This window comes from Myotis myotis, unplaced genomic scaffold (genome assembly GCF_014108235.1).
Source record: "Myotis myotis isolate mMyoMyo1 unplaced genomic scaffold, mMyoMyo1.p scaffold_m19_p_5, whole genome shotgun sequence".
NCBI lineage: Eukaryota > Metazoa > Chordata > Mammalia > Chiroptera > Vespertilionidae > Myotis > Myotis myotis.
The window spans coordinates 18,538,959-18,560,361 of record NW_023416357.1 but is presented as its reverse complement, the minus strand read 5'-3'; the positions used below and the strand labels follow the sequence as shown (position 1 = coordinate 18,560,361).

Here is a 21,403-nt window from a genome sequence, read left to right as displayed (position 1 = left end):
ATGAAGCATGGTTATGAAATCAGAAAGTCAAAGAATTAGATAGCTGAACATTCTTAAAGATAATTCAAATACAAATCTTTCTTCATAAATGAGAGCTGCGAAGCTCAGAGAGTAAAATGCTCACATAAATGTGATAGTTTTCTATAAAATGGACATTTGAGGTCATGTTCTTGACTAAGTACAGTGTTACCAATTCTACTGCCATAGAGGGAATAGCCACAGAAGCAAGAGGACTAGTCTCTTGCAGCAAAGTTGCATCACTGAGATTAAGTGCTGAACAGAGGAGAGAGGCCTGCATTACACACTATTACAAGTAATGCATTATTTGGAAATACTTTTTTGTTTTATGAAAATAATGCTTTTTACAGAGAAGATTATTGTTTTCAAATAGTAAAAGTCAACTTGGCTGTGGACAGCAGCAAATACATTTATTGGAAGCATATTGTATAGCCATCAAAACTGATGAGGAGCCTTAAGTATTAGGTTTATCAAAGAGTAAATACCAATAGAAATGAGGCAGTAAGAAGCAATATTAAGTACTTGCCACTGAAACTGTGTAGAATGACTCTTAATTTGTACAGCTGTCACTGACTTTATCCATCATAGCTGCCAGACTGGCCACCACTACATCTGGCTGTTGAGACCCTTACCCTGCTGTGAAATGTTTCTTAATGTTCACTACATACATCCATCATCTGTTCCAGGGTGTTGGAGTGTGTGACCGACTTGTATGTCACAAATGCAATTTCTGATTAAAAAGTTAGAAGATGAGCCTGATTGGCGTGGCTCAGTGGTTGAGTGTTGACCTCTGAATGTCACAATTGGATTCCCGGTCAGGGCATATGCCTGGGTTGTGGGCTCAATCCCCAGTGTGGGGGCGTGCAGGAAGCAGCCAATCAATGATTCTCTCTCATTCTTGACGTTTCTATTTCTCTCTTCCTCTCTCCTCCTCTCTGAAATCAATGAAAATATATTGAAAAAAAAAAGTTAGAAGAAGAATGTGTCTGGTTCCTAGGTGTTTCGAGGTGAAAGTTAAGGCTCTGTCATCAGAATTTCCATATTGGAATGTTCCATGAAAAGAGGATGGGTATTTAAATGCTGCATAGAAAAAAAAAAAATGACAAGAGTCTACAGTGTATTTCTATTGTGGTATTCTCATTCATTGGTTTTATTATTTTTATTTTTATTCTTAATTTATTTTTTATTTTTTTTATTTTTATTTTTTTATTGCTTAAAGTATTACAAAGGGTATTAAAGAATATTTTTATTCTTTCTCACCTATGCAAGGGTTGATTTCCAGAAGTAGAGCAGAACATTTTCATATATGGAGTCTGTCCTCTCATGATATATTAAATAAAATTAGTATCAAAAGTACAGTAGTTCTTTCATTCCACATATCCTTATTCACCACTTTTTATAACTGTTGTAATAGATATTCACAAGCATGTCATGAATATATAGATGGTATTTATATATTTTTAGAATGGCACATAAGATCATTATTTTTTATTTTTTTAAAAATATATTTTATTGATTTTTTACAGAGAGAAAGGGAGAGGGATAGAGAGTTAGAAACATCGACGAGAGAGAAACATCGATCAGCTGCCTCCTGCACACTCCCCACTGGGAATGTGCCTCCAACCAAGGTACATGCCCTTGACCGGAATCGAACCTGGGACCCTTGAGTCCACAGGCCGATGCTCTATCCGCTGAGCCAAACCGGTTAGGGCAAGATCATTATTTTTTAAAAATATCATTCAATATATCAGTAATGCATTACAAAAGCCACTTTTTCACCCTTTACTCATGAATTATGCTTTGTAAAACAACTTAGCATAAAAAGAAAAGATGTTAATTTCATTTAACAATCACGCCAAGTGGTGTGAAAGTATTAAGATAAAACATTCTGTATATTCATCAACTTTACTTTAAAGAAGAAAGGCTAGTTAAAGTTTCTTATTTTGAAATTTGTTATTTAAAAGAAGAAAGAAAACTTCAATGTAAAGTCGTCCAATTTATTAGATAAACTGGAAAGGATATTAAAATTACTTACACCACAATGAGAAAATTGAGACTTGAAGAAATTATATGATTCATATAAGTACGTATAGTAAGTAAATTGTCAAAAAGAGGAAGAAAACCTATATTTTCTGACTTTTCTATGCTCTTACTATGTTGGAACTAGAATTGCATTTCTCTTTTTAAGTCTTTTTATTTTTTATTTTTTAATCTTTATTGTTGAAAGCATTACATATGTCCTCTTATTTTTCTCATTGAGTGAAAAAATGTTCTTTACTTTCAAAAGTATCACAAAATTTAATTTTATTTGCCAGATGATTAAAATGAATTCCCAGTTCTTGTCCAATACAATACTTGCACAACTGTGAAGTCAACATTACTGTTAACCCTAATTTGTGGACAAATATACTGGTAGGGAAAGCACCTTGCTCTGGGCCTCATGTGATTTAAAAAGAAAAAAAAAAAAGTATCATTTTTTATTAATTTCAGAGATGAAGGAAGAAGGAGAGACATAAAAACATCAATGATGAGAAAGAAACATTGACAGGCTGCCTCCTGCTTGTCCCACAGTGGGGATCAAACCCACAACTTGAGCAAGTGTCCTGACAGGCAATTGAACTGTGACCTCCTGGTTCATAGGTTGGTGCTCAGCCACTGATCCACGCCAGCCAGGCTCATGTGATTTTTTTATTCATTTCCTACTTATTATAAACATTTTTACCAACTGTATAAAAGAGGTATATAATGACATTATTTATGCTCAATTTTTGAAATAATTTATATTGTCATGTCAAACATTTTGTGATTCATTTAGATCCACATTTCAGTTTGTGCTGATTTATAGGGTTGAATTTAATAGACTGAGAAAGTGATTCATCTAATATTTTTGCAAGATGGAATAGCTATAATCTTGAATCAGGATAATTTTTCTAAACACATACTGAAATACACACATACACAAAGGCAGTAGAACTTGCTACACAGTTTTATTTTTCAGTAAGCTAATAATATCAGTCACCATTTTCTCTACCAACTAATTTCTTATCTTCCATGAATCGTTCTCAAGTTTTACTTTATTGTCCAATTGTACTAAAACCTAAGTCCAAATCAGCAACATTTCATTTGAAAAACAAAACCTTTTTTCTTCATGTTCTTTTTGCCACCCTCTTTTTTTCCTTACAACTTACCTTGGAAGGCTACAAATATACAATTAATAACACTACAATTTTGTGTAGTGTTATTCCCATTCTTTAATATATGCCTCACCTATATGTTAAGACTGCGCCATAGAGTAGTTATCTGCGGGCCTATCAAAATCCATGCAAGCCATGACCGAGCCAGTTGATATTCTTACTTACAATCGATTGTGCCAATCTGCTTTCTGAGGATGGAGTAACTTTCAGTTTCATTTTTTCAGCCATCGTCCTTTTTTGTTTTATTTTACTTATTAAGCAGCTTAAGTGCCTGTTGGATTGTTGTGAAGGTCTGTGACAATTTTTCAACTCTTTGGTATATTTTGTTGAAGTTCAGTGAGTCACATGTAGTAGACAATTAATGTCCAGTACAGTTTTATCACATCCAACAAAACTGAATAAAAATAAACAAGCAAAACATTTGCACTTACCATGGAGTCCCTAATAGATCATGTATTGTAAACAATCATACTACACTCAGGCATGTGCACACACTCATCATCAGTTTTTGAACATTTAAACACTCCCTAGGGCTGCATTTTTGTTGTTTCAAGAAACATATAAATATCCTAAATATATGTTTAGTCTAAATGTATATGAAGATTAGTAGTAAAGATAGGAAGGTCCATGAAAAACATGTGCAGTGTACAGGCTTATGGATGTCTATAAAATAATCTGCACATGTTCTTTCCTATTAGCATCACACTGCATAATAGTATATTTTGCATTCAGAGCAAATACTTAAACCTATCAAGTTTTGTTCTGTATATAATTTTCTCTCTTTCCATTAGGTGGAAAATGGTTGCCTGTGTTCACCTACTGTGAAGACTAAGAATCAGACCACTGCAGTTTTGAATCTCTGAAGTGTTTCAGGATGTAAATGCCATCTGACCTTTCCCTGGTGGACGGTTAAATCATGGACACGCTAAACACTTTACTTTGGACTGTCCTTCCAAAGGATGCTTTGGCTTCTCTCCTGAATGCTCATTAAGCATTTGTAGCCAACAAGGAAAAGAAAGAAAACTGTGAACTGGAAAGTTATCTTACAATGAAAATTACGAGCACATCTTGCATCTGTCCAGTCCTCGTGTGTCTCTGTTTTGTGCAGAGGTGTTATGGAACTGCTCACCACAGCTCCGTCAAGGTGACCAGAAATCAGACCAAGCACATCGAAGGAGAGACCGAAGTCCACCATCGTCCCAAAAGGGGATGGGTTTGGAATCAGTTCTTTGTTTTAGAAGAACATATGGGACCCGATCCACAATATGTTGGAAAGGTAAGTTTTTGATGTTGGGTTTGTTTTTCCTTCTTGGGGAAATTTCGAGGTGTTATTAGGGTTAAATGGGAGTTGGATTTAAGAGATATGGAGTGGTAAGTGAATTATGTTATGGAATGCTACAAGTTAAACTAAACAGTTTAAAATAAAGATTGCAAAAAATGAACTTTACCAATCAAGTCACATCTCTCTAAACATTGGTGCATGCATTCTACACTGAATGTTCTTTACCAACATATTACTCTTTCTGTTCTCATATATAAAATGAAAACACTTAATTGAATGCACAATTAAGTAATTGTATCTTTATTACCATGCAGGTATATTCACAATGTCATTTATCAGTACATTAATATTTGCATTTTAAAAATTTATTGCAAATACTCATGAGGCTAAAAAGAAGATGCTATATCATCACTATATTAATAAGTATAGTTCTATTACAGAGATTGTACTTGAATTTGTCAGCCTTTATAAGCACATGGATTTTTTTCTAACCCCCCAAATTATATTCCATAAAATTGCTGATATATTTTAAATAAATTAAATATACATTACATGAACAGGTTTGGTTAAATGAAGTTGATAAAATGATCAGTAAATTCAGGCCAACTTTCCTTTCTCTCATACCAGACAAAACAACTTAATGGCTTACCAAACCCTATAGGAAATTGTGTGCTCAGTAAATGGGACAGTTTAAGCATGTGTCATCGGGCTCTAGGGAGAACAATTGAGTGGGAAGTGCAGAGGTCTTCTGATGAATTACTCATCGATCTAGGAAGCAGCCCCACTTAGGTTAGCTCTGTACCTATGAGAGAAACAGCAAGCACAGCGGTTGAATCTCCATGGCTGCAGGCTCCATCTCCCTGCTTGACGATTTATTTTCACTTTACCATTGTCAGTACCAAAAAAAAAAATGTACTTAATCCAAGCCATGGTGCTGCCTTAATGTGTAGGCAGTACAAGATCACAAGCCATCTGTTCCCCTCTTCGTCCTACAGGGGCTGGGTTGCAGCTGTATTTTCCATACAAGGCAGGAGCTGTGGAGTCAGAATATGGAACACACAAAAAAAGATCTCAAACAATTCCATCATCCTCATATGCATATGAAAACGAGACCAAAAAACTTATTTTCATCCCATATTTTGTTCTGCCTATAAAGTATTCCATGAAGTAAATGGGAAAACATGTATAAAATAAAAGCATAGCATATTGCATTATTAGAAAATTATTTTTGATATGAACTTCATAGTCCCTTTACTATAATCTTTAAAAAGGAGAGGAAAAAAGAACAAAAAATTTGCCATCAGGAGTATCCTTAAGTTCTTCATTTTAATTTTTTATGCATAGTTATATTTCACATTATGAAGCAAACTAGAAGCCCGATGCATGAAAATTCGTGCAAGAGTAGCCCTTCCTTCCCCCTACTGCCGGCACCGGCTTCCCTCCGGCACTGGCTTCCCTCCAGCACCTGGAACCCAGGCTGGCTTCCCTCAGTCTGCCCACGGACACCCAGGACCCAGACTGGCTTCCCTCGGGCTGCCTACAGGCACCCGGGACCCAGGCTGGCTTCCCTCTGGCCCCGACTTCGTCAGGAAGGATGCCCAGAATGACATCCGGAAGATGTTGGGTCCAATTAGCATATTACTCTTTTATTATAGACTAGTGGCCCAGTACACGAAATTCGTGCACGAGGAGGGTGTCCTTCAATCAAGCCTGCACCCTCTTCAATCTGGGATCCCTGTGGGGATCGGGCTTAAACCGGCAGTCGGACATCCCTCTCGCAATCCAGAACTGCTGGCTCCTAACCACTCACCTACCTGCCTGCCTGCCTGACAGCCCCTAACAACTCTGCCTGCCAGCCTGATTGCCCCCAACTGCCCCCACCACCGGCCTACTCACCCCCAACTGCCCCCCCTACCGACCTGATAACCCCCAACTGCCACCCCTTCCAGCCTGCTTACTCCCCACTGCCCCCCCCCACTTGCCTGCTCGCTCCCAACTGCTACCCCCTGCTGGCCTGATCACTCCCAACTGCTCACCCCTGCCAGCCTGCTCACCCCCAACTACCCCCCTTGCTGGCCTGATCTCCCCAAACTCCCCCCCTCCCCCGTCGGGCTGCTCTCCCCCAACTTCCCCACCACCACAGGCCTAATTGCCCCCAACTTCCCTCCCCAGCAAGCCTCATGGCTCCCAACTGCCCTCCCCTGCAGGCCTCATGGCCCCCAACTGGCCTCCCAGCTGGTCTCCTGGTCTAATTACCATATTACCCTTTTATTAGTATAGATAACACTGGGCTTTTGATAAAAACTAAAACCTGAGTATTTTTTTGATACATGTCAACTTCTCATATTTTTATGATAATTTTTTAGTCAATGATTGGATTTATAATGAGGGAATTTATTTTGTTGACATCTGTCAATATATGTTGACATCTGTCAATATATATTCACTACTCAGACATTTATATATGGCTAAGGCCATGATCATAAGGCCATTTCTAATGGTAAATAGTATAACTAATATATATATATATATATATATATATATATATATATATATATTATATACAAATTATATATATTTTATATGTATGTATATTTGATGCTCCATAATTTTTTCCAGAATGAAATGGTCATGAGAAATCCAATACCAAAACTAACATGTGTCTATATCTTATTAATTTAAACTCATAGACTTGTTAAAGATATTTTTAAATAATTGAATATTTAGTATACTGAAGATATAATAGCATATTTTTTAGAGAGTAAACTCTTCACTCCTGGAACAAATTATATGGTAATATCATTATAGTTTAAAAACAAAAGGGTTCTCTTTTTTTTAAATTTATTTATTTTTATTGATTTTAGAGAGGAAGGGAGAGGAAGGGAGAAAGAAAAATCAATGATGAGAAAGAATCATTGATCAGCTGCCTCTTGCATGCGCCACAGTGGGGATTGAGCCCACAACCTGGACATGTACCCTGACCAGGAATCAAACCGTGACCTCCTGGTTCAGAGGTTGATGCTCAACCACTAAGCAAAACCAGGCAGGCAGGGTTCTCTCTTTTTGAAAATCATTTTAAAACACCATAGACCATGTAGTCTATTTTTCAGTTGTTCAAAAGTTGAACAGTGTGGAGTAAATCCCATTAAAACAAGAATATAATTTTATTTAAGATGTCACACATAACCTAAAAGGGCTACCATACATCACACCTATTGTTGAGTAGAGTCATTGCCTTCATGAGATAATAATGATTAGGGAGCAAAGAGCTGGGTTTGAGTTACAGCTTCTCTGCTTATTATCTGTATTAAAACTGGCAAGTCTATTTATTTTCCTGCATTTCTATTCCCTTACATGTAAAACCGGGAAATACTGTTTGACATTTCAATTACTAATTCAAGTATATTAGAGAGTTTGGTTTATTGTTTAGATCATAGGTAATTTAAACTACAGCCTATATGCCTAATTCAGCCAGTTGCATTTTTAGTTTTACTTGCTTACTAAAGAAGTTTTGTTTTATTTTTGGATTGGTAAAAACAGCTTTTAAGTTTTTAAAATAATATTTTGTGACACTCAAAATTAATATGAAATCCAATTTCAGTTTGCATAAATAATGTTTTATTAGCATACAGCTACACTCAGCATTTATGTTTTGCATGGGGCTATTTTTAAGCTTCAGTGGTAGAACTGAGTAGTGGCAAGAAAGAATAAGGCCTGCAAAGTCTACAGTATTGACTAATGGTGATTTACAGGACGTGTTTGTGAGCTTCCGGTTAAAATGTCTATCTTACCTACTCTGCTGTGAATACTTTCAAAGCCGGTGTTGGGACTATTTCATCTTTGTTCACACAGTATCAATCTCAGTTCCCATTATAATGAGCAAATGTGGTAATTCACTGGGAAGTACTCCATGAACTGTAATCATTTGTAGTCATGTTAGATTGTGATAATTATTGATACAAAAAATATCTCACTAATCACTGCTTTTATGGGAGAGATAATTTTTTGGAGGTCTTTACTTCATCAGTTTTGCTGGCATACTACTTCCCCATATTTATTCTAATGAATGAATGTTCATTAACTGTGATGTAATGTTTTTATTGGTGTTTTGTTACATTACATGCAAGAGTATAGCAAATGTCCTGGTACACATACACTTTAGCATATATATATATATATATATATATAAGTATATCTACAGAGAGATTTCTAGAAGTGAGATTCTGATTCAAAGATCAATGAATCTTTAATTTTGGTAGAAATTACTTGATCTCTCTCTATAGGTATTGTAGTATTTGCAGAACTCTCAGTGATGTATAAGAGGGATTGTATTTTTAAGCAATACCCACAAATAGGAGTGTAAAAGTTGGAATTTTGTAAATATATCAGTGAAAAATTACATCTTCTTGTAATGTTGACATCCATTTCTCTTATTATGAATAAAATTGATCATGTTTTTCATATTTTTGGGGCTATGAATATTTTTACTATCACTTCATGGCCCTTCATTTTATATATATATATATATATATATATATATTTTAATCTTATATTTTTTTTAGTCTCTTTAACTTACCAATTAGTACTGTTGTACATAATAGTACAATTATTATTTGCCAGTAATATGTTACCCATAATTTTTCACAGTTACCATTTGTTTTTGAATTTATGATTTTTACTTTAAAAGAGTTTATTATTTCAACATAGTAATTCTTAGCATTATTTTGACTAAAACTGTATTTTTATTTAATTTGGATACTTCTGAAATTTTAGAATATTGATTCAGTTAGAGGCATTAGATAAAAATGCATTTTTTAAAACTTAATATCTACAGTTTATCTCGTATATTAGAACATATTACCAATTAAAAAAAGAATGGTTCAAAAATGGAATGCTATGTTACATAGCAGAAAGTATTATTTTGAATACATTTGAATCCTTATTTTTAGCACTATCCATTGGCTGTATTGCATGTATCTCATATTTGCTAAAAAAAATATATCCTTGATATTCAGGTTGTAGTTGCAAAAAGTAGTATTCCTTACTGGTGTACATTTGAAATATTTAATCATATCTAACTGGTAAAATTTAACCAAGTGTACACACTAGAAGTATTTCTATCAACACACAACTACTGGTAATAAGCTTTCTATACTTCAAGTAGTAAATGTGATTAGCTAAATGTTGTGCTCCATAAGTACATATTATTTCCATTTTAATAACATTATAAATGACTTCTTTAACTGGCAAAACATTCTTATATAAGAAATAAAGGAAATTCTGTGTTTACTCAGAATATCTCAAAGCAGATATTGTCCACATTGCATTATCTCTATATATAAAAGCCTAAGCAACCATTATGACCGAACTACCAGAACAACCAGAAAAACCAGTCGACCAGCCACTATAACACACACTGACCACCAGGGGGTAGATGTTCAATCCCCCTGGTGGTCAGTGTGCTTCCACAGCCAACCTCCTGTGGACCCTCCCCCTAGCTGGCACAGCCCCTACCCCCCACCAACCAAACTCTGTGTCCCCTCCCTCCTGTTGGTGGGCTCCCAGGTAGGCGTTGATTGCTGGCCAGACCAAGGGACCCCACCCGTGCACAAATTCATGCACCAGGCCTCTAGTTTGATATATAAAAGAGAAGGGAATTGACATAATAAACAAGAGGTAAGATACCAAAATTTGTATTCCTACTTAACGCACTATTAACAATATTATGCTAGGTTTAGGGGTACATTGATATTAACATATAGTTTATAATAAAAGCTTATAAAAACTTAAAAATTTTCAAGATAAACATATGAATTACATTCTTCATATTTACTTTCCAGCATTTTTGGTGTATCTGCTTATAACTTAGAATTTTTTAGATATAAACCATAATATGTAGAAGATATTGCTTATATCTGTTAAGAGGTTAGTTCTAAAATTCTACCAGTCTCCCTCACCTCCCTACCTACATCTTACATTTGTGTGTAGAGGAGTATAGATTCTATGGAATTATTCACAATTTGTTTTATGGAAAAACAGCAAACATATGGAGGGTAAGCAAGGAATTCTGGCAATATAATGGAACTAAGAAATCATTTTGCCAAGTCCCTCAAGTAATAAAAACCAGTGATGCTTGAAACAGTTAAGTGACCTCTTCGTGGGAAGAGGGATTAGTTACGGCACTGCCAAAGGAGAAATCGCAACACATATGATTCTTTAATGAAAATTAGTTTCTAGTAATAGTGCATGCAATCCCCGTTTCATCATCACTATTACTGTCATTATCCTATATTTTTTCTTTCTTTAAAAGAGAACCTTCAAATATCTTTGAATATGGAGTACTGTAGTTTTAAATTAAAGGATGGTTTTGAGATTAAAAAGAGACTACATTATGTAAAAATGAATGGCAAGGTTTAAGCTTTTTGGAAAAAAAATATGATAGCTTTAATGTCATCATGAACTCTGAATTTAAATTAAATGCACAGCAAGAAATGGTCCCAATTGTCATTTAATATTGTCAAGATGATAATTTTATGAACACTTTTTTATCATAACTTTCTTAAAATGGAAAACTTTCTGTATCAAAACATGACATTTAAATTTTATACAGATGACAGTGTGATGACATGATGGCATGTGAAATTAATTATGGTACTCAGTTTTATATGGATATAACTTTCTCAATAGTTGTAATAGAAATTTAACTATTTAGATCCATCCTATAGGAACTTGAAAGCATTAAAAAGAAACATGGTTTGGCTTATATTTCATTTAATTTGTAATGCTTTATAATTTAGTCATATTTTTAGAGAATAAATGGTATTTTATTTGCATAATTTAAAAATGTTTAAGTGATTAAACAGCTGTAGCATTCATTATATAGCCTTCCTTAACGCTACACTGACAATTTTATTTTTTAATATATTTTTATTGATTTTTTACAGAGAGGAAGAGAGAGGGATAGAGAATTAGAAACATTGATGAGAGGCAAACATCGATCAGCTGCCTCCTGCCCACCCCCCACTGGGGATGTGCCCACAACCAAGGCACATGCCCTTGACCAGAATCAAACCTGGGACCCTTCAGTCTGCAGGCCGACGCTCTATCCACTGAGCCAAACCAGTTAGGACTACACTGACAATTTTTAAAAGGTCATCAATGCAAAGCAATAAATATATTATGGGTGCATCATATGTATTTATTCATATTATACTGCTATATAATTGTACCCACCTGTGTGTGTGTCTGTGCGAATATTGCTAAACTAGAGGTGACTTTGACCCCTGGGGGCATTTGTCAATATCTGGATACTTTTTTTGCAGCTCCACTAAATTATCTATTAGTTACAGTTGGCATAATAACTAAGGTCAAAAATACTTAAAGGAAAAATCTTTAATGCATTTTAAAATAAGAATAAAATTTGAGCCCTAGCCAGTTTGGCTCAATGGATAGAGCATGGGCCTGTGGACCAAAGTGTCCTGGGTTTGATTCTGGTCAAGGGCACCTACCTTGGCTGCAAGCTCCTCCCTGGCCTGGGCCCTGGTCAGGGCATGTACAAGAAGAGGCAACCAATCAATGTGTTTCTTTCATATCGATGCTTCTCTCACTCGGTCTTTCCCTTTCTCTTCCATTCTCTCTAAAAGATCAATGGAAAAATATTCTCAGGTGAGGATTAACAAGAAAAAGAAAAAAAGAAAAAAAAGAATAAAATATGAAAGTAAATATAATCCAGTATACATTATATTAGTCTTCATATTAATAAACCTATAAATAGAATTTATTATTTTAATTAAAAAACAAGGCCATAAAGTCAAAAGGGCCAGTTGTTGAAAGTTCTAATGTGACAAGCGGGGATGTGGTTTTATTGGCAGTTAGTTATTAGAGGCCAGGGATACTGCTACACATTCTGTAACATCTAGACAGGATCCCTCTCCCCTGCCCAGCAAATAATTATTCAGCCCAAAATGGCAATAAGTGTCAGTGTTTACCTGAAATTGACATCCTCATAACGTGTTTTTCTTGGTCAAAGTGTTTTAGAATATTTTGTCCATGCTATTATATCACTAGAAGGATATTTTACATGCTTCTTTTATAATACACATACAGATTAGTTTTAACTTTTAGCTTTTTTATACATTCTGAAAATTTATTTTTCTAAGGTATAATTTTATTCCATTGTTTAATGTGAATTCCAATATACATTGGCTTATTACTGACAATTTATTTTGTATTGTATGTGCACTATGTGTTTGTCTTGTTTGTTGTTGTTGTTGTTATTTTTTTTCTGTTTTTATTTTCCCATAATGATGTCTATTGGGATTTCGCTCTACCAGTTTGGAATTTTTATATTGTATGTTTTTTATATTTGTGTTTGTTTGTAATTTTTTGCATGCATTTTTTACCTCAGTGGTCAAAACTTCATATCTCTACCTTCGTCCTGAATAATAAGAACATAAAATGGTCAAAATTTATCACTTAATGTGTTTTCTAGTTTTACATGCCTACTATGCCAAATTGTTTTTAAGCTATTACTTACTGTTTTTCTTCTTAGTAGTAGTATTGTATTAAGTGTATACTTATTTATATGCCTAACATACTTAACAGCATTTAACTCCTGTTTGATTCTATGTTAAACTTTTTGGGTTCAGTTTACTGCTTTCTGAAAGATGAGGATGCCCTATTTCCTTTTAATGGGTACTTTATAAAGTTTAAAGTTGATAACTTTATTCTATTACAGTTATCCTAAACAATACAACTATCATAGGGTGTTTAAACATTAATCACTTCTTTTTTATGTCAAATTTGTCTAGTATCTTTCTCATTTTTTTAAAGTACCTTCTTGATTTTTCATTATTATTAAAACCATTTCAACATTTTTTTTCTGAAATTTACCCACATTTATCAATATATTTGTTCCTCATTGCTCCTACCTTTGTTCTTTCTCTGGGTTTGATTTTTTCATTGCCTATACCAGTGATGGCGAACCTATGACATGCGTGTCAGAGGTGACACACGAACTCATTCTTTTGGTTGATTTTTCTTTGTTAAATGGCATATAAATATATAAAATAAATATCAAAAATATAAGTCTTTGTTTTACTATGGTTTCAAATATCAAAAAATTTCTATATTTGACACAGCACCAGAGTTAAGTTAGGGTTTTTCAAAATGCTGACACGCTGAGCTCAAAAGGTTCGCCATCACTGGCCTATACACAACCTTTACTCTCTTTTTTAAAAAATTAATTCACTAATTTTAAATATATTTTTATTGATTTCAGAGAGGAAGGGAGAGGGAAAGAGAGATAGAAACATCAATGATGAGAGAGAATCATTGATCAGCGGCCTCCTGCACGCCCCACACTGGGGATTGAGCCTGCAACCCAGGCATGTGCCCTGACCAGGGATTGAACCTCTACCTCCTGGTTCATAGGTCCATCCTCAACCGCTAAGCCACACTGGCTGGGCTGTTTTTGTTTTTTAATTCAAACTGTGGATAGTAAACGCTTTCTTTCTTTTTTTAATTGAATCATTATTTTTTGTGTATAGGATTCTAGGATCAGTTTTTCATTATTGTTTTATATCTGGACTCTAATTTTGATAATGAGAAATTTGATGAAATTCCATTTTAAATTGCACAAATAACTTTCCAAATGGATGTTGGGTAGCCCATAGAATTGGCAGAAAAGCCATTGCATCAGTGTGGAAATAAAGCAGGGACTCAGGGAAGAAGATGCTACCCAAGGAAAAATGTCAGAAAATTGACACAGACACCTCTGCCTCTGGACTTGCACTGCTGTCGCCATTGTGTTGTTGAAAACATGGACATAAATAATATCTACTTTGTCCGTTGGTCTTTGTCACTGACCAACAGTTTCAAAGCTCCAGACGGGAGCATGTGTTGGCCTTGCCTAAGTCATATGCCTGTGGCTTGGCTGCTCCCAGGAGGAAGATGCAGGGAAGATGCAGTCTGGCTCTTGAGGTTCCATAATTGAGACAAAGCTCTCTCTTCTGTCAAGTCTCACAATGGGGTACTGATTTTTCCCAAGTCAGATGTGGAGTGCACAAAAGACACTTAAAATACATGCATGTACATGCGCACGTGTGCACACACCCATGCACACACACACACACACAGTATATAGTTTAAAATAATTCCCAGTCTATATGGGAAAGTTTAATATATTTGAATTTTATTTTACTTCATTATCTTATTTTATTGATTGTGTCACCAAGATACAGTCAGTACATTCCATTTTAAAATACATCCTATTTTTAAAGAAATAGAACTCAGACTAATTAGAGGTCACTATCTTTCCTTTTTGAATTCTCTTCAGTGACTACCATTTTTTTTAAGAAAGGGATTATCACTATATATATTTTATAATGTATGTTTATAATGATTCATAAACTTGTTCTGAAATACCTTGTCTGCTCGGTAATTGCTTGTTCAGTTCATTAGCTGCTTTGCATGCATGAGTTCTTTCTATTGTTATATCAAAATTATGAGAAGTATTAAATGCGTCTGTAGAATTCAAAACAATATAAACTACTTTTAATTAAAATGAGAGCACACTAAACAGGAAGGAGATGCGGTAAGAGAGACGTATATATATTTTTTTTACTTGGAATTACATTCTGCTCTTCCATGACCTGTATTATGAGTTTATGTTGTGTTTCTTCTTCTGGCATTGCCATTGTTAGTCTTGTTCTTTGAACCCTGTTATTATTGTCCCATTGAATTAAATTGGCCAAGAAGAGGTTTGATTTTTATTACTATTTTTATAAACATTTAGATGCAGAAGGATAAAATAATATCTAATTATCATCAATCATCGGCACAAACGTTAAGTAAATATTTATATTTCTGGGGGAGGAGCATCAAAGGCAGTGCAGCTGTGCAAGACAGACTTTCTGGAGAGCGGTTAATTTGCATGTAAGTAGTTTCTTCTATGCTTTGAGGCTGCATTTATCTTTGTGTCTATAAGAAAAGTTGAAAATAGCAAGGAGATAAGTGTATGGTACATGAAGTTAATGTATTAAAAACAAATCTTTGATCTGGGATATTTTACTCTGGCACAAACATTGATGAGGGGCATAGCTGTAGTTTTCAACCTTTCTTGGATGTTAGGATTAGGTGGGAAGGGAAGTTCATAAAAACCCTCAAATTCAAACTGTACATTGGATCAATTAATTCAGGAAATCTGAAAACAGAAGCCAATATCAGCAGTTTTAAAGTAAGCAACACTGTCCTAAATGAGTGTTTTTCAGAACCACTAGTTTTTAGGCTCAGTTTAATAATGCTACATAAGGATACCCTGAGTAAAATGAGAAGAATCTTCATTGGTCTTGAAAATAGCTATACTATCTCTTAATAATGGCACCTGAAAAATAATGATTATCTTAATGGAACATATATGAGCTTAATCTTTTTGCATGATCCTGAATAATGCTGAAACTTCTAAATAAAAGAATTCTCCCCCTTTAAAGATGTATTGTTAATAAGACTGAGCATTTTTCCTCTACATACATGTCTTTATGTTATCTTTATTATTTTATGTTTATTTTAATTTTTATTGATATTATACATGTACATGGGGGGAATACAAATTAGCACAAAAGCACATAACAAAATCAGTATTCTTCTTGACTAGCATTCCCTTCTCACAGCCCTTCTTTAAAAATAAAAGTCACTTTGTAATATTTTAGTTCTTTTATTTTAACATGACTAGATTTTATCTTGATTTCCTACTTTGGTATATGAGATCTACTGGTTTACATATCCTATCTCTTTTTTTGTTCTTTCCATATAATTTTATCATTAACTATATAGTTCTTCCATTGGTTGTCTTCTTAACATATGTAAATTATTGACATGTTCATTTCTTCCCCATTTAATTATAGATAGGCACAGTCACTTCTACTTTTGGGGATAAGAATAAAGGAAGCCCTAACATTGACTACAGAAGCATTAGGCATTGATATAGATGACAGGAATTTAGTCTACCTTCATCACTAGTACCCTTGGTTACTTCTCCTAGGCATCTTAAGTTACGTTACATTTTTTCCTAAGAATATGAACTATTTTGGGGAGAGGTTGATGACTGGTTTTCTTCTTGGAGAAATCAAGTGTTTTTTCTGTAATTTTTCCATTATTATCACAACCAGGATATTGACATTGATACAATCTGCTGCTTTTATTCAGATTTCCAAAAATCTTCTTGTACTGATTTATGTCTCTCTGTGAGCTTTAAGTTCTATAAAAACAGTTATCATCTGCATAGGCCTACATGTGCCATACTGAACAATTCCAACACCACAAGGATTCCTCATTTTCCTCTGGTAACCACACCAATTTTCCCTGCCGCCACCACTCCATCCCCCAATATCACTAACCCTAACAAAAGTCAATGTGGTCTTTTCTACAATTTTGTCATTTCATGTATTGTAGAAATATATAACTTGTAACCATTTGGGATTGGCTGCTGTTCATTCAGGATAAGTCTGGAGATTCACTCAAGTTGTTGTTGTGTGTATCAATCTTTTGCTCTAGGATAGAAATGTGCCACAGATTGCTTAATTACTCATCTGCTGAAGGACATCTGGGCTGATTTCATTTTGGGGCTATTACCTGGTACAAATAAAGCTCTGAACAGTTATTTACAGGTGTTTGTGTGAACACAGTTTCTTTTCTTCAGGATAAATGTTAGGGTATACAATTGCTGAGTTGAATAGTAATAGCATATTTACTCTTTGTAAGGAAGTGTCAAATTTTCTAGAGTGGTTGTAATATTTTATATCCTCACCAGCAATATCTCAGTGATCTAATGCTTTACATCTTCCCCAGTATTTAATGTTGTTGCTGTTTTTTATTTCAGCTATTCTGGTAAGTGAGTTGTGATAGCTCATGGGATTCTAATTTATCTTTTACCTAATGCCCAATGATATTTAACACCTTTCCACATGCTTCTTTGCAATGCATATCTTGGATTAACTATCTTTCCAGGTCCTTTATTCACTTTCAATTTTTTTAACTGATAAGTCTTGGGAGTTCTTAAATATGATAAGCACCATTTTTTGGATATTTCATTTGCAAATTCTTGTTCCTAGTCTCTAGGGAACAGTTATCTTTTTAATCTCTTCACATAGGTTTTATAAAGAAAATTTTTTAAAAATTTCAATTAGCTCCAGTTTATCTTTTATGCATGATGCTTTTGATGCCAAATCTAAGATTTTTTTCTCCTAGTACTAGGTACCAACACTTTCTCTTCTTTTCCCCTTGCTATCCCAAAATTGAATAGTTGTAGGTTTTACATTTATGTCTAAAATGCAGTTTGATTTAACATTTTAAACACAGTAGGTGTTTATGCAAACGTCAATTTAAAAAAAAATGTTGCCTAACCTGCCCTAACCGGTTTGGCTCAGTGGATACAGTGTCGGCCTGTGGACTGAAGAGTCCCAGGTTCGATTCCGGTCAAGGACATGTACCTTGGTTGCGGGCACATCCCCAGTAGGGGATGTACAAGAGGCAGCTGATTGATGTTTCTCTCTCATTGATGTTTCTAACTCTCTATCCCTCTCCCTTCCTCTCTGTAAAAAATCAATAAAATATATTAAAAAATAAAATAAAATAAAAAATGTTGCCTATAGAAGTCAAAATAGGTAGAACCAGCATAATATATTGTAAAGACTATCCTTCCTCTGAATTGGTTTTGTACCTTTGTTAAAATTCAGTAGAGTGTATTTGTGAGGGTCTATTTCTGGGTCATTTTTCTATTCTAATGATCTGTATATAGATCTCTCTCAACCAATACCACGCCTTCTTGGTTACTGTAGCTGTAGAATCATCATTAATATAAAAAATATAATTTTTCTTTGTCAAGATTGTTTTAACTAAGGTAAGGCCTGTGTCTTCACATAGAAATTTTGGAATAAGCTTGGTTATGTCTAGAAAACATATTTCTGGGATTTCGATAGGCATTTCAGTAAACCTATAGATCAACTTGGGAAGAACTGACATTTTACAGTGTTGAGTTCTCCAATTCATGAACATGATATCTTTATTTATTTGGTCTTTAATTTCTTTCATTAGCATTTTTAATTTTCATTGTATAGTACATCAAACATCCTGTGCATGTTTTATTATCATGCTATTTATGAAGTGTATGGTTTCTTTGGAGTGATTGTGTTTTATCTTTAGTTTCTGTATGTTCATTATTACTATTGATTTGTGTTTCTTCATTTTCTAAACTGCGAACTTCCTAATTCAATTATTAGTTGTAAGGGTTCTTGTTTCCTGTTTGTTTTGTAGGTTTTCTACATTGATAATGGTATTCTCTATAAACATGGAGAATTTTAATCCTACCCCTTGACCTGTATGCATTTTTATTTTCTGTTTTTGCCTTTTTGCTGCACTTATTAGAACACTAGAGGCCTGGTGCACAAAATTCACTCAAAGGTAGGGTCCCTAGGCCTGGCTGGTAATCAGGGCCGATCTGTGGGGTGATCAGGGGGACCCTACTGGCACCTGCCTTGACTGGCATGGTGCCACCTGTTCACTAGCCTGCTCCCTGCCACCAGGCACCTCCCTCTACAGGGTGACTGATGGAACTATTGGGGTGTCCCCACTGGCACCCGCCTTGGCTAGCCTGGGGCCTGTGGGCTGGGGGAAGCTCCTGCATTGAGCATCTGACCCCTGGTCACTCTGACAGTTTTTCTGTCTTTTGATTGATTTGCATATTAGGCTTTTATTATATAGGATAGACAATACTATGTTGAATAAGAGTGATGAGACATGACATTATTGCCATGTTCCTAATCTTAGGGGAAGGATATTCAGTTCTTCATTATTAGGTACAATGTTACATTCAGGTTTATTTTAGATAATTTTTTATCAAGTGGAGTCAATTCCTCTCTATTTCAAACTTGCTGAGACTTTTTATAATGAATAGATGTTGGGGTTTGCCAGAAGCTTTCTGCATTGATTGGTATGACCATGTGTTTTTTCTTCCTTATCTTATTGATAGAGTGGATTACATTGATTGATTTTTTAAAAGCCAAACCCAAGCCTTTCCTACATGGACAAAATTTCACTTCATCTTTTTATACACTGACTAGAGGCCTGGTGCACAAATTTGTGCATGGATGGGGGACGATTGGCCAGGCTGGTGGGAGGTAGGGGCCGCAGGCCATTGGCCAGCCAGTCCCGCCACTGATCCAGCATGGGCCGGCCAGGGGGAGGGGCCGCCCCCAGATCAGGCCAGTTGGTCAGCCGCAGTGAGCACCATAGCAACTGGTTGTTCCAGTTGTTCAGGTTGTTCCAGCATTCCAGTCGCTTGGCTTTTATATATATAGACAAGTGGCCTGTTGCATGATGATTAGCGCAATAGGCCTTCCTTCCTCTGGCTGCTGGCACTGGTTTTCCTCTGGCAACCAGGACCCAGGCCTTTGGACCAGCCGCAGCAGCGAGGCTTGGCTTCTCCTGTCTGGCTGCTTCCAGCCCTGCCTTTTTTTCCCCCCCAGCTCCTTGAGTGGAGGCCAGGGCTGGCTGGAAGCCTGGGTCGACCCTGGTGACCCAGCCCCCAGCCCCTCTTTGAGCAAAGCCCAGGGCGGGCTGGAAACTTGGCTTCCTCCATCACTGGAGCAACCCAAGCCTCCTGCTTGCTCCACCTCCATGGCCGCCGCCATCTTCAGTCGTCTTCAGTCTTCACTCTGTGCCTGTGTTTGCAAATTAACTTCCATCTTTGTTGGGTTAATTTGCATGGTCGCTCTGATTGGCTGGTGGGTGTAGCAGAGTGGCAGAGTGACCGAGTGATGGTTAATTTGCATGTCTCTCTTTTATTATATAGGACTAGTGGCCCAGTGCACAAAATTCCTGCATGGAGGTGGGGGTTCCCTCAGCCCAGCCTGCACCCTCTCCAATCAGGGACCCTTTTGGGGAATGTCCGACTGCCGGTTTAGGCCCAATCCACACAGGTATCAGGCCTAAACTGGCAGTCAGACATCCCTCTCCTAATCTGGGACTGCTGGCTCCTAACTACTCACCTGCCTGCCAGCCTGATCGCCCCTAGCTGCCTCTGCCTGCCTGCCTGATTGCCTCTAACCCCTTTGCCTTCCTGATTGATCACCCCTAAATTCTCTGCCTGCCTGCCTGATCATTCCTAACCGCCTCTGCCTGCCTGCCTGATTGTTCCTAACTGCTCTCCCCTGCTGGCCTTATCTCACCCCCAACTGCCCACCCCTGCCAGCCTGGTTGCCCCCAACTGCCCTCCCTTGCTAGCCTGCTCTTTCCCCCAAATACCCTCTCCTGCTGGCCTGGTTGCTCCCAAATGCCCTCCCATGCTGGCTTGATCTCGCTCCCAATTGCCCTCCCTTGCTGGCATGATCTCACCCCCAACTGCCCTCCCCTGCCGGCCTGGTTGCCCCTAACTGCCCTCCCCTGCTGGCCTGATCTTGCCCCCAGCTGCCCTGCCCTGCCAGCCAATTTGGTTCTGATTGGTCAGTTTCTATGCCAGTCAGTATCAAAAGCTCCACCTCTTAGGCAGCCATTGTCTCCTCATAGTTCACCTGGATTTGGTTCTGATTAGTCGATTTCTATGCCAGTCAGTGTTAAAAGCTCTGCCTCCTAGGCAGCCATTGGCTCCTCACATTCACCCGAATTTGGTTCTGATTGGTCGGTCTCTATGCCAGTCAGTGTCAAATGCTCTGCCTCCAAGGCAGCTATTGGCTCCTCACACTTCACTCAGATTTGGTTTTGATTGGTTGGTTTTGATGCCAGTCAGCATCTCTGGGCCTATCTCCCGGCCTGATCAGAGAGGCAGGTCTGATCAGCAGCCCCTGTGGAGGCTGGAGAGAAATACGCGCGACTGCTGGCAAATCCAGGAGAGAAAGAGAAAGGCAACAGCTGATCA

At 36.6% G+C, this 21,403-nt stretch overlaps 1 protein-coding gene across 1 annotated transcript in view; it reads left to right on the top strand.

Moving 5' to 3' along the window:
- Nucleotides 1-21,403, top strand: part of CDH18 (cadherin 18) — a 344,495-nt gene that overhangs the window by 124,946 nt on the left and 198,146 nt on the right. Inside the window, exon 2 of the mRNA XM_036309477.1 lies at nt 4,004-4,488. Coding sequence (XP_036165370.1) covers nt 4,261-4,488 — 228 coding nt within the window. The 5' untranslated portion in view covers nt 4,004-4,260. The remainder of the gene's footprint in view (nt 1-4,003; nt 4,489-21,403) is intronic.